The following is a 13,423-nucleotide window of genomic DNA, read 5'->3' on the forward strand; positions in this document are numbered from 1 at the left end:
GGGGGGCGGAGAAGCCAGGCACTGGAGCACTGCACTTAAGGCCCAGTTCAGGCACCTGGCTTCTGCCATCTTGAGACTTGGGCACCCCCAGTGGAGTCCTTCTCTAGTTCCTCGGCATGTGGTGGGTAGAGGAGGAAGAGAGAGAGTGAGGAAGATCACGCTGCATGGGCGGGCTCAGCAGCACAGCCACACCCAACCACAGGGTGCCACATGCCACACAAGAGAAGGAAATCGGTTTGGTGAACACTGAGCAGTCTCCACAATGGAAAAAGATGACTGACCATCCGTGCAGGCAATTCCGTGTGCTGTGGGGGAGAGATCCAAAATATGAATGCAGACAGAGCCCCAGCTGGTTAGCGTAGGTTTAGGCTGTGCTACAGTAGCCAACCCCAGCATCTCTGCAGCTCATCACAGCCAAGGCTTACCTCTTGCTCACCAGAGTCCAGGGGAGCCTCCAGGGAGTCTGTCCTGCTTGACTCAGCAGTCCAGGCTGTTTTGATCTCATGGTTCTGCCGTCTCAATACCAGGCTTGGGCGGTTGCCCTGGCAGGCAAAAGGGCAGCTGAAGGTCACACATAGGCTCTTCTGTGCTCCAGCCAGGAAGTGACCCACGTCACTTCCACCTACAGCCCCTTTGCCGGAGCTGGTGACCTGGCTTCAGCTGATACAGGGTGGCTGGTAAATTTGGGGGAGCAGGTGGTAAGCATCACTGTCTCTGTCACACTGGCCTTCAGGTTTGAGGATTTGGTAGGAGGGTAAAGCATGCATGTGAATGACTGTGACACCGGGCAGAAAACGGTCACTACCGAGAGAGCTACAAAGAGGTGCTGACATAAACTGGGGTGGAGGAAGTGAACCACTGACGTGCATTCAACACCCACGTTTTGAAAAGTAGACCAAGCCCGGGTGCAGTGGCTCACGCCTGTAATCCCAGCACTTTGAAAGACCAAGGTAGAAAGATTACTTGAGGCCAGGAATTCAAGACCAACCTGGAAATATAGCAAAACCCTATCTCTGCAAAAAATGTAAAAATTAGCCAGGTGTGGTGGTGCACTCCTGTAATTCCAGCTACTGAGGAGGCTGAGGTGGGAGGATCGCTTGAGCCAGGAGTTCAAGGCTGCAGTGAGCGGTGATCACACGGCTGCACTCCAGCCTAGGCAACAGAGCAAGATGCTGTCTCTAAAAAATGAAAAGTAAACCACATCCAGGGTTTAAAATAAAATATTTCCCGTCTTCACACATTTTATGTTTCAAAGTGTCTACAAGGGGCATTTAATTACTTGTTTCTCTGTTGAAAAGGCAGCTGTATTACCAGATATCAAACGTACTACTTAAAGGTCAACATAAGTGGCGTTTCAAATACATGACTTAGAGAAGTGGCATATTGGATCCATCCTTGACATATTGCCACCTGGTCTGGTTGTTTTCAGCACCAGGAGGGTTGGACAAGTGCATTCATTGGCTTTTCTTGGGAAGAGCATCCCTGGGGTTCAGAGTCCCCTCGCTCCACACGGAGGCAGCCGTGGTCTGGGAGGACAGTTGCTCACACCGGGCGGGGCTGGCACCTGGCCTCCCTGCATGTTTTGCTGAGCTCCTGTCCCGTGCTCTCTCCCCATCATTGCAGGACCTGGTGCTGGAGAAGCTGAAGAGCCAGCAGCTCAGCAGTGAGCTGGACAAGCTGAGCCAGGAACTGGAGAAGGTCGGCCTCAACAGGGAGCTGCTGCTGCAGGAGGACGACAGCGGCAGTGACACGTGAGGGCCTCCTCTCCCTCTCCCCATCATGGGAGCACTTCCTCCGCTGTTCAGTCTGCAGGCTCCTCACCCTCCCCTGAGACCGCCATGAACTCTCTACTGCCGAGGGCTCTGATCTCACGCAGTTCCTTGAGCCCAAAGTTCCTTGGTCGTTTCTGTTCCAGCTCTTGTTCCTTGAGGTCCTCAGATAGGTGTGGAAGGAGATTTTGTTTGATGAAAAAGCTTATTAATTTTTTTTTTTTTTTTGAGACAGGGTCTGACTCTGTCACCCAGGTAGGAGTGTAGCGTTATGACCTCGGCTTACCTCCATGTCCACCTCCCAGGTTCAAGCGATCCTCCAGCCCCAGCTGGAGAACCCAGCTGGGACCACCGGCGTGCACCGCCACACCTGGCTAATCTTTGTATTTTTCGTAGAGAGGGGGTTTTGCCATTTTGGCCAGGCTGGTCTCGAACTCCTGAGCTCAAAGCGATCTGCCCACCTCAGCCTCCCAAAATGCTGGGATTACAGGTGTGAGCCACTGCTCCCAGCCACACTTCTTAATGTGTTTTAAAAAGTAGACTATTAGAGTTTTTCCCTGCAATGCTTGCTTAAATGATCTTGGGTTTTGTTGTTGTTGTTGTTGTTGTTATTGTTGTTTTGAGACAAAGTGTCACTCTGTCACCCAGGCAGGAGTGCAATGACGTGATCCTGGCTCAGTGCAACCTCCGCCTCCTGGTTTCAAGTGATTCTCGTGCCTCAGCCTCCTGAGTAGCTGAGATCACAGACATGTACCACCATGCCCAGCTAATTTTTGTATTTTTTTAGTAGAGATGGGGTGTCACCATGTTGGCCAGACTGGTCTCCAACTCCTGACCTCAAGTGATCCTCCCACCTCGGCCTCCCAAAGTGCTGGGATTACAGGCATGAGCCACTGTGCTCGTCCTGATCTTGTTTTTTAAGGAAATCCAAGGTCTTGGTCTTTTCCTGGACTTGTAACCTAGAAGATCCACATGTCTTATAGTAGGAGTCCTCTCTGGTGGAAAGGCCTTAGACTTACCACTTAACCTAGCACTGTGACCTTGGGCAAATTGCTTAACCTTTCTGAGATTCAGTTTCCCCTTGGGTAAAATGGCAGTAATTCCTGCCTCAGACAGTGACCGTAAAACTGTAGCTGTGGTGTCGCCTTTGAAGGTGTCACAGGTGTTTCTACCCAGGGGACCCCCAAAGGGCTCTGGGAAGATGAGTTTTGGCTCATGAGTTCTTCTAGACCAAAAGCTGCAGCTCCATAACCCAGCCTAATGGAAGGAATGATGTGTTGACAGTGAGGACACTGGGAACTTGTGGAGAAGTAGATAAGCGATACTATTATATCTTTGTGTTTTCCAGAAAATACAAGATTTTGGAGGGCAGAAATGAATCAGCATTAAAAACAACACTAGCCATGAAAGAAGAAAAGATTGTGCTTTTGGAAGCACAGATGGAAGAGAAAGCGAGCCTAAATCGCCAGTTAGAGAGCGAGCTGCAGATGGTGAGCGTGGAGGTTTCACTGTGCGGCCCAGCTGCCCATTCTTGGCCTCACCCTTTCCAGCCCCTCACCTGTATAGCAGAGGGGTGACCCGGATACCCGTTTTCTAGGGCAGGTGTGGATGCGCCGCAGGGTGACTGAGGGAGCCACCCTCAGAACCACACACACTGGGGCCAAACAGAACCAGAGTAAGAGTCACAGGCCTGCAGGGAGGCGGGCAGTGGCCTAGAGCAGCACCAAGTCCACCAGGCAAGATATGGGAACACCCATGAGAGCCCTCCGTGAAACTGCACATCGGGCACTGGGCAACGGCCTGCAGAGTCTCACAGGAGCCTTCTGATGAGACAGACGGGTGCACAGGGACCCGTGAGGACATGCACATGTCTACTTCTGGGTGCATGCGTGCACACATATTTGTCACATGTGGGAACACACTTTCCACATGCATATAGATGTGTGTTCTGCACAGATACTCCACTCTCCACATACATACGCACATGTTCTCCATACACACATAATGCACATGCTCCTTACACATACACATGCATGCTCTCTACACATGTATTATACATGTGCCCGCCACATGTGCACACTCCACACACAGACACATGCTCCTCACACACAGGTGTACACACCCAACACGTGCTCTCCACGTGCACACTCTCACAGGTCATCATCAGGTGTGCACACTCCCCCCTTCCACACACGTGCTCTTCCAGCCTCAGTTTTGAACACGTGCCGTGCTTCTTGGCTGCAGGATTGAATAGGAATCTGGATGAAGCCGCTGCAGCGCCGGCAGGGGCTTTGAGACCTCGTCCCTGTTCACGTCCTGTATCCCAGCCTCACCTCTCTTTGAAGGAGTTGACAACTGAGGCTCAGGAAAGCAGGAAGCCATGTAGCTAAAGCGGGGACTGAGGCAGGAACGGGTCGCAGGCCCCCACCTCCCTGTCCTCTGTGGAAGGGAAGGGAAAGTGTAGGGCGGAGGGTTGGTGCCTTCCCCTCAAAAGAAAAGGAGCGCGTCTCGCTTACACGCACCAGGGCGGGCGAGTGTGGGGAGTGCAGAGGGTGTGGTGCGGCTGCCCTCAGCCACTCACTCGGGGCTCCAGGCCAAGCTGCTTCTGCCTAAAGCCTCCTTGCTCATTGTCACACCCGCCTGTAGCTGAAGAAGGAGTGTGAGACCCTCAGGCAGAACGAGGGAGAGGGGCAGCACTTGCAGAACTCTTTCAAGCACCCTGCGGGGAAGACAGCCGCCAGTCACCAGGGGAAGGAGGCCTGGGGGCCCGGCCACAAGGAAGCCACCATGGAGCTTCTCCGAGTGAAGGACCGGGCCATCGAGCTGGAGCGGAATGTGAGTGGGCTGGCCTGGGCATGGTCCATCGGGGGGAGAGAGAGAGAGACTGCCCTATCAGTAGTCCCACTGATGACTTGTCATTGCTGTAAAGAACACAGGAGATTTAGCCGGATCTAGTTGGACACGTCTTGAGTTGCAGGTCCCGGGGGCTCCTCTTCATTCGAGGTCCCTTCAGTGATTCTCACATCAGGGGCACACACAGTCTTCATGGCAATTCAGCCTCTTCCTGGGGTGTTGTGTCTTTCAGTGCCCAGTACCAGGGATTGGCAGACTCCACCCCCCACCCACTTTTGTAAATAAAGTTTTATTAGCAGACAGTCATGCCCATTGTTTACAGGTTGTCTGGGGCTGCTTCCCCTACAGTGACAGTGATTCTTTAGGTTGAGATGGAAACCCCATGGCTGGCAAACCCAGAAGTATTTCCTATCTGGCCCTTGCTGGAAAAAGTCTGCTAATGCATGTCCGTACCTCTGACTTTGATTCTCAGCAATGACTTTATGAAGTTCAGAGTGGTGATTTTCATTATTTGATCAATGATAAAGCTGAAACAGAATTTAAGAGACTTGATCCAAAGCCCCATGCTAATAAGGGAGAGTAAAAGACTACGGGGTCCTGGCCTTTAGCCCAGTTGGTGGCAAACTTTAACATGGTCTTTATTAATCTCATGTAACGTGAAGCACCTTATTCTACTTGCTGTCACCTCTGAGTAAGGCTGTAGCCTAAGGCTTTGACTCTCTGTCCTGTGAGATACTCAGGGTTGGAGTCAATGGGAGACAGAAATGCACTCTTAAGGTGTTCAACAGAAAACAAAGGAAAGCATTAAAGAGACAAAGGAAGTGGCTTTAACTCCAGCATGCACTCACCTCCCACTTACATACCTGGGTCTCAGGCAGTGTCCCCATGATATGTAGCCTTTAGAAAAAAAAAAAATCCTGCTGATTTTCTTTTTCAAAGAGAGAAAATATACTGCCCTCATCCAGCAGACCCTCGCTTTGGCTCCCAAAACCTCAACTTTTGAGAGTTCGTTACAACCCAAGTACCTGTGGCCAGTTAGCCTTTACCCAGTTGGAGTTTGATTGGCTCATGCTTCCCGATCTTCTAGAACGCAGCTCTGCAGGCTGAGAAGCAGCTGCTCAAGGAACAGCTGCAGCACCTGGAGACCCAGAATGTGACCTTCAGCAGCCAGATCTTGACACTGCAGAAACAGAGCGCCTTCCTGCAGGAGCACAACACCACACTGCAGACACAGACCGCCAAGCTGCAGGTGAATGGGGCTCCCAGCGCCAGTGGTCACAAGCCCCGCGGGATGTTTATCTCTGGCTCCTGGGGACCAACTGGGGGCATTAGGACTCCTTAAAAGAAGCAGCAGATCAAAGCACAGAGCACTTTGGGGTTTTGTTAATAGACCCGCTGCAAACAGTGATCAGTGAAGGGGGTGATAGTGTTTAAGCCGTTTTCAGTGATTGAGAAAATGGCTGCATGGGCAAAAGTTTTATTTCTCTCCTTTCACTTGCATTCTTGTCCATGTTTTCCAGTCTTTTCCTTGAGGTGTTATGAGGACTGACTTGGAAAAGAGGTTTCAGGATTAAGCTTGGTTTAACAAAGTTAACCAGGTTTCTTTACTGTAGAACCTGGCAGAACTCTTTCTTTTTAAGCTAATGTAAATTTTTAATCTCTAAGAGGGAAGTGTAGGATATGAAGAGGCTCCCAGACTGTTGAGAGCATCAAGTAGAACTAGGATTGTGTGCCACTTCAGATGCTTGTTTTCATTTATTGCTTGTAGACTGTGGAAAATTATTTATTTATTGCAGGTTTTATTTGTTTGTTTTTGAGATGGGAGTCTCACTCTGTCACCCAAGCTGGAGTGCAGTGGTGCGATCTTGACTCACTGTGGCCTCTGCCTCCTGGGTTCAAGTGATTCTTGTGCCTTGGCTAATTTTTGTATTTTTAGTAGAGATGGGATTTCATTAAGTTAGCCAGGCTGGTCTCGAACTCCTGACCTCAAATGATCCACCCGCCTCGCCTCCCAAAGTGCTGGGATTATAGGTGTGAGCCACCACACCTGGCCTTTTATTGCAGTTTCTGAGAAAAGTTTGAAAATATGTAACTTATGGGGCAAGGACAATCAACAGGAAACTGTTTGGCAAAGAAATTGGAATTTGTACTGCTAACAAGAAAACAGTATATTGACTATTTTGGATTTTTCTTACAGTCTTAATCTGGTTTTAATATCAGGGTAATTCTGGCTTCATAAAATAATTTGGGAAATATTCCCTTCTCTTCAGTTTCTGGTGATTTTGGATGTCGTTGGATGCAGAGGTATACAAATATCAATTATGTTAAGTAGGTTGATAGTATTGTTCAGGTATTCTATATCCTTATGTACAGATTTTCTGTCTGCTTGTTCTAGAAAATAGGTTTTGTTTTCATTGTAAGAGGCAGGGTTTCACTCTGTCACCCAGGCTGGAGTGCAGTGCTGCAATCATAGCTCACTATAACCTCCAACTCCTGGGCTCAAGCAATCCTCCTGCCTCAGCCTCCCAAGCAGCTGGGACTATAGGCATACAACACCATGCCTAGCTAAGTTAAAAATACCTTTTTTTTTTTTGGGGGGGGGGGGTAGAGATGGGGTCTCACAATGTTGCTCAGGCTGGTCTTGAATTCTTTGGCTCAAGTGATGCTCCTGCTTCTGCTTCCCAAAGTCCTGGGATTACAGGCCTGAGTCACCACAGCCAGCTGAAAAGAGGTTTTTAAAAAATTATCAAAGAGGGCACAGCACCCAAAGGAGTTATCTAGGAAAAGGACATCATCTGCCCCAGCAGCTCGCATTTGTGGCGAGTGGCTCAGGACTGAAGCAGCCTCTGAGTGCCCGTCTATGTGGTTTAGTCCCCTTCCCACAGCAGTTCCTTAAGTTCTGGAACAGCCGTCCTGGGTACCCTCTGGATCTTCTGCCCTGAAGGTCCCAGCTATTTTCGTGTCTGCTCGAGCACTTGACCTCCCCAGCCCTCCTCGCTGACTGTGGGGCCTGCGCCACGCCGCGCTTCTCCCTCTCGGCAGGTGGAGAACTCCACACTGAGCTCCCAGAGTGCCGCGCTCACCGCGCAGTACGCGCTGCTTCAGAACCACCACACGGCCAAGGAGACGGAGAACGAGAGCCTGCAGAGGCAGCAGGAGCAGCTTACAGCGGCCTACGAGGCCCTGCTGCAGGACCATGAGCACCTGGGCACGCTGCACGAGCGGCAATCGGCCGAGTACGAGGCCCTCATCCGCCAGCACAGCTGCCTGAAGACGCTGCATCGGAACCTGGAGTTGGAGCACAAGGAGCTCGGGGAGAGGTGGGGCCTGGGGAAGGAAGGGGACCTGGGGAGGGGTAGAGTCCGGAGGAGAGGCAAGGGGGAAAGGTGGGGCCTGGGGTAGATGGGTGGGACCTGGGGGAGAGGCGGGGCCTGGGGAAAATGGGTGGAGCCTGGAGGAAAGATGGAGAGGGCCTGGAGGAGATGGGTGGGACCTGTGGGAAAGGCGGGACCTGGGGGAGATGGGTGGAGCCTGGAGGAGAGGCAGGGGCCTCATGAGAGGGGTGGAGCCTGGTGGAGAGGTAGAGCCTGGGGAGAGGGGTGGAGCCTGGAGAAGAGGTGGGGTCTGGGGGAGATGGGTGGGACCTGTGAGAAAGGTGGGGCCTGAGGGAGAGTGATGGAGCCTGGAGGAGAGGTCAGAGGTAGAGCCTCGGGAGAGGGGTGGAGCCTGGAGGAGCGGTGGGGTCTGGGGGAGATGGGTGGGACCTGTGGGAAAGGCAGGGCCTGGGGGAGGCGGGTGGAGCCTGAAGGAGAGGCCAGAGCCTCGTGATGGGGATGGAGCCTGGAGGAGAGGTAGAGCCTGGAGGAGGCGTAGAGCTTGGAGGAGAGACAGGGCCTTGGGGAAGTGGTCAAGGCCCAGGGGAGAGGCAGGGTGTGTAGGGAGGTGAAGGATGGTGGAGGTGGGGCCCCTGGGTAGGCCTGCCGCGGGGCCTTGGGCCAGGCCTGGGGAGGCTGTCAGGCTACCCTCAGGACCAGGACTTCCCCGGCCCTCCCCTGCAGGAAATCTCTTGTCTGGCTGCTTCCCATTGTTGGGGCACCTGAGCTTTCCCAAAGGGAAGGAAATAAAACGTTATCTTCAGCAATATGGAATTTGTGCAACTGGAGATAGTAGCAAGAAGGGGTCCTGTGTGGAGAAGGGGGTGCCTCTACTACTTCCAGTGGGCCTTTGCGGCCCTGATCCCTAAGGGTTCTCTTCTCTCTTTTCTCCCCAAAACAGAAATAAGGAGGGAATTCTCCATGGCTCCGTTTGTAGGGGTGTGCCTTCTCTGGCCTCCCAGCTCTTTCATATCAAGGTCTCGCTTGTTTTCTTTCATTTTTAACCTTTAATTATGGAAACTTCCGAACATACAGAAAGTAAGCAGAATCATATAGTGAAACTCTTGTGTACGCGTCATGCACCCTCGACAGTCATTTATGTCCTGCGGTTCTCATTTCATGTGCACCTCCCACTCTCCATCCCCAAGCCCCATTTTTTACAGGTAAAACTTACATACATTGAAATGCAGACATTTTAACTTTGCACTCTTGATGGTTTATGGTCTTGGGTTTTGTATTCATTAAGTCAGCCAACCTGGACTGGGATTCTGTCTCCTGCTAATCAGTGATGGTACCAGGCACCAGCACAGAGCATGGCACGATCCTGGGAGGGCTAGGAGAGGTAGGATGCTGCTCTCCAGAGTCTGAGGGGCAGGTGTGATGTGTACCTGAATCTGATGCATGAGAGAGATGTGGCTAAAGAGAGGCTCTCAGATACTTGGAGTACAATAGAGGGAGCAAGATCCACTTTCCTTTGCCTGGGAAGTGGCCCTGCTGGTGGTGTTTCCTTTGAAGCAGCCTCAACAACATGGCTGAGTGATCATTGGTTCTTCAAGGTGGGAGTGGGGAGGACATCTCCACGGTCAGGAGCACAAATGTCATGAGTCACAAAAGCCTTGTGTGGGCACTGACGATGCTTGTGGGTTCATGGGTGGTGACGACATTCATTTATCAAGTGCTTCCTTTTTGTCTCTATCTGGAGTTCTTCACCCCTTTTATCCATCCAGATCTCCATCCTTCAGGGGCTGTTGAGGCATCTGAAACTATAAGACTACTCCTTCCGGCCTAAAGTAGCATCTTCTGCCTCTTGGCACTTTGATCTCTCCCTCATCTTCCCCCACCCATCTTGTTGTTTGTGTGGCATTTATTGTGTACGTGGTTCTGTGTCTAGACGTGGTAGGAGTTGCACCCAGTTGACAAACTAATGAAGCATTTGTGTCCGTCTGATACCAGCATGATGCCCAGCACTCACCAGGCACTTGTGTGCCTTATTCTTAGTGTTATGTTATGTTATGTCATATTAAATAATGCCGTATTGTTTTATTTATTTATTTATTTTGAGATGGAGTCAATCTGTTGCCCAGGCTGGAGTGCAGTGGAGTGATCTTGGCTCACAGCAGCCTCCACCTCCTGAGTTCAAGCAATCCTCCTACCTCAGGCTCCCAGGTAGCTGGGACTACAGGCATGCACCACCACACCCGGCTAATTTTTGTATTTTTTAGTAGAGATGGGATTTCACCTTGTTGGCCAGGCTGGTTTTGAACTCCTGACCTCAAGTGATCCACCCGCCTCGGCCTCCCAAAGTGCTGGGATTACAGGCATGAGCCACAGCGCCTGGGCCCCTTATTGTATTCTTAATGTGCATTCAGAGGGCAAAGGTTTTGGCAGGTGGAGTTTGGACTGTTGTTTTCCCTGCAGGTCCTTGCTCAATACAGCATGTGGTGGTTACTCAGTGCTTTTTGCTGGCTGGACAGATGACTGGAGGCTCCCTTGGTGTGTCTGCAGCAGGGCTACAGGTTTAGGAGTGTAGGTACATGGCACGCAAGGATGATGGTTCTCTCTTCTCATTTGACACTTTTGAATCAGAGACGCTCACTCACTCATTGCTCTAACAAGTATTCACTACGTGTCATTCCTCACACGGCCATTCAGTGGTGAGCAAGACTTATAAAGTTTCTGCCCTACAGTTGGGTCATTTGCTAATGGTTAGAGACATGCTTGATTAATGTGCTTTTCCAACAAGGTGCAGTGGAGTCCTGAAGAGAAAGGCTGGAAACCCCAGGGACACTGGCTAGTCTCTGTCAGATTGTCTTTGGGTGTGAGACACTCGGGAAGGGGTCTGTAGAGAAGAATTTGTCTGAATGAGGAAGATCAGGAGACCGTGCCTCAGACTTCTCAACACTTCCAGTCTGCTAGGAGATCCTGGGTCACGCGTAAACACACGAGGTTGAAACAGGCTGGGAGGGGGAGGGGCCAGGGCCTATGCGGCTGCATCATTGTACTCTGCCCCCCAGAGATGGCCAGTGCACCAACAAAGATAGATTAGAGCCTGGATAAGATTAGAGCCTGGAGAAGGTTAGAGCCTGGAGGGTAGGGAGAAAGTTGTGGGGAAGGTGAGGACTGTGGCTGAGGGGCCGAGGAGAGCTGCTGTGTGTATGTGACAGCTAGTCCCTGGCAGCTCCTGGGTGAGCCTCTGTGCCCTGGGGGAGGCCAGACTAAGAAAAAGTGGATGCGAGCACGAAGGGGAGAGGGAGAGGCTTCTCCAGCCCTTGGAGGGTGGGATTAGTTGTGATGTGCAGTGGAATTCCACTGTTTGTTTTATGGTTTCTGTTAGATTTATTTGTGCTTATTTATAATTCCCTAAAAGAGAAGGGCATGGAGCTCAGAAAATGTAGTCATCGCGTTGTCAGGTGGCTAAAGGAAGAGGGACCGCTTGATCAGGGCATGGAGGGACTATGGAGGCAGATCGGGCTGGAGGAAGAGGATTCTGGGCTCCGGGGCTCGGGACTGGCCTGGACGTGACTCCCGGTGGCCGCACTCCCCGCCTGCTCCCTGCCCCATGCCCCTCACTTCTGCAGAGAGAATCTCCAGAGGAATCCCGTTTTCTCACAGGAGACACGCAGATCCTCTGGGGTGTGAGTTACGTGTAGGAAAAGGCGGCCCTGGCCACACTCACAGGAGGTGTTTCCCTCCAACAGACACGGTGACATGCTGAAGTGCAAGGCGGAGCTGGAGGAGCGGGAGAAGGTCTTGACCACGGAGCGGGAGGCGCTGCAGCAGGAGCAGAGGACAAACGCCCTCGCTGTGGGCGAGAACCAGAGGCTGCGGGGCGAACTGGACAGGTGAGCGCCGGCGCCCAGCCCTGCACGCAGCGGCATTCAACACCCCTGATTCTGTTCAGACCCTCCTTGCATAGCAACCACTGAGAAGGTCGAGTGCCCTGGCAATGGTGGATTTTTATCCCTTGCTATGTGAACAGCTGGGTGGGTAAAATAAGCTAAAGGGTAACTCCAGCTGGTTGCTGGCATGCCAGGACTCAGGTGACACCTGGGGATGGTGCGTCATGTGAGTTGGGTGGTTCTCCCCCACCCCGCCATCTCCGACCCTTGTGAGGATTGCATCAGGCACAGGTGAATTCATCATCTGGCATAAGCCCACCTCATGCTCATAAAGGAGAAGCTGCAGATTCCTCATGATTCACAGAGCCCCTATTTGTGAATCCACCTACTTGCTAAAGTTGTATTTGCCACCCCAAGACCAGTCTCCGTGGAGCTTTCGTGGACCCGTACTGAGTGGTGAAATGTGGGAGTTGCTGGATGCGCACGTTCCCAACTGAGGGCACACACGACAACACGCTGCCTTCTTGTTTCAGCTCCTACTGCAAACAAATGTCCCTTTCAGAATCTCCTCAGTGCCACAGTTTTCAGATTTTGTGCTTTCGGGAAGTGACTTTGCTGTTTAAAATGACCCACAATTGTACTGCTGAAGTGCTGTTTCATGTCCCTAAGCAGAAGGTGGCTGTGATGTGCCTTACAGAGAAAAAAGTCTTAGATAAGCTTTGTTCAGGCATGAGTGATAGTGCTGTTGGCTGTGACTGTGTTACATAAGGTATCTTTAAACAGAAACCCACATAAAACAAGGTTATGTATTGATCAAGTAACAGAAATGTGACCAGAGGCTCCCGGGAACCTAATTCTGTGTTTTTTCCCTAGGCTGGATGCCTCGCTGTTCACTAAGTCAGTGTTTACAGCAACTTTATAGAACATGACTACCACATATAATGAGAATCGACTATACTATTATTATCTTTTTGACTTTTCTTTTTTTTTTTTTTTGAGACAGAGTCTTGCGCTGTCACCCAGGCTGGAATGCAGTGGCCGGATGTCAGCTCACTGCAAGCTCTGCCTCCCGGGTTTACGCCATTCTCCTGCCTCAGCCTCCCGAGTAGCTGTGATTACAGGCGCCCGCCACGTCGCCCAGCTAGTTTTTTTTTTTTTTGTACTTTTTAGTAGGGACAGGGTTTCACCGTATTCGCCAGGATGGTCTCGATCTCCTGACCTCGTGATCCGCCCGTCTCGGCCTCCCAAAGTGCTGGGATTACAGGCTTGAGCCACCGCACCCGGCCCTTTTCTTTAAACAGATGAGGAAACAGGTTGAGAGAGATTAAATAACTTGTTCCAAGTCAGTGTTTCTAGTGAACAGCAGAGTCAGGATGGAATCCAGGTCTTGTCTCATTGCAAAGGCTTGACCATACGAAATTCTTCCTCCTCCCACATACTTGAATGAGTGTGTACGGGGGGTTAGAAACTCAGATACCTTGGCTCTCCAGGCAAATCAGGCACATGGGTGAAACACTGCCAGACATAGACCACAGACCGTAGAACAGAGAATGCACATTATCTAAAAGGGCAGCAAAGAATCGGCTCC

At 51.4% G+C, this 13,423-nt stretch overlaps 1 protein-coding gene across 1 annotated transcript in view; it reads left to right on the forward strand.

The window, feature by feature from the left end:
• The window catches only part of CCDC88C (coiled-coil domain containing 88C), a 151,800-nt gene that overhangs the window by 110,806 nt on the left and 27,571 nt on the right, over positions 1-13,423 (forward strand). The window contains exons 18-23 of the mRNA XM_011991814.1: positions 1,624-1,751; positions 3,118-3,259; positions 4,416-4,604; positions 5,710-5,871; positions 7,665-7,942; positions 11,695-11,838. Coding sequence (XP_011847204.1) covers positions 1,624-1,751; positions 3,118-3,259; positions 4,416-4,604; positions 5,710-5,871; positions 7,665-7,942; positions 11,695-11,838 — 1,043 coding nt within the window. The remainder of the gene's footprint in view (positions 1-1,623; positions 1,752-3,117; positions 3,260-4,415; positions 4,605-5,709; positions 5,872-7,664; positions 7,943-11,694; positions 11,839-13,423) is intronic.

This window comes from Mandrillus leucophaeus, unplaced genomic scaffold (assembly GCF_000951045.1).
Source record: "Mandrillus leucophaeus isolate KB7577 unplaced genomic scaffold, Mleu.le_1.0 Scaffold4, whole genome shotgun sequence".
Taxonomy (NCBI): Eukaryota; Metazoa; Chordata; class Mammalia; order Primates; family Cercopithecidae; genus Mandrillus; species Mandrillus leucophaeus.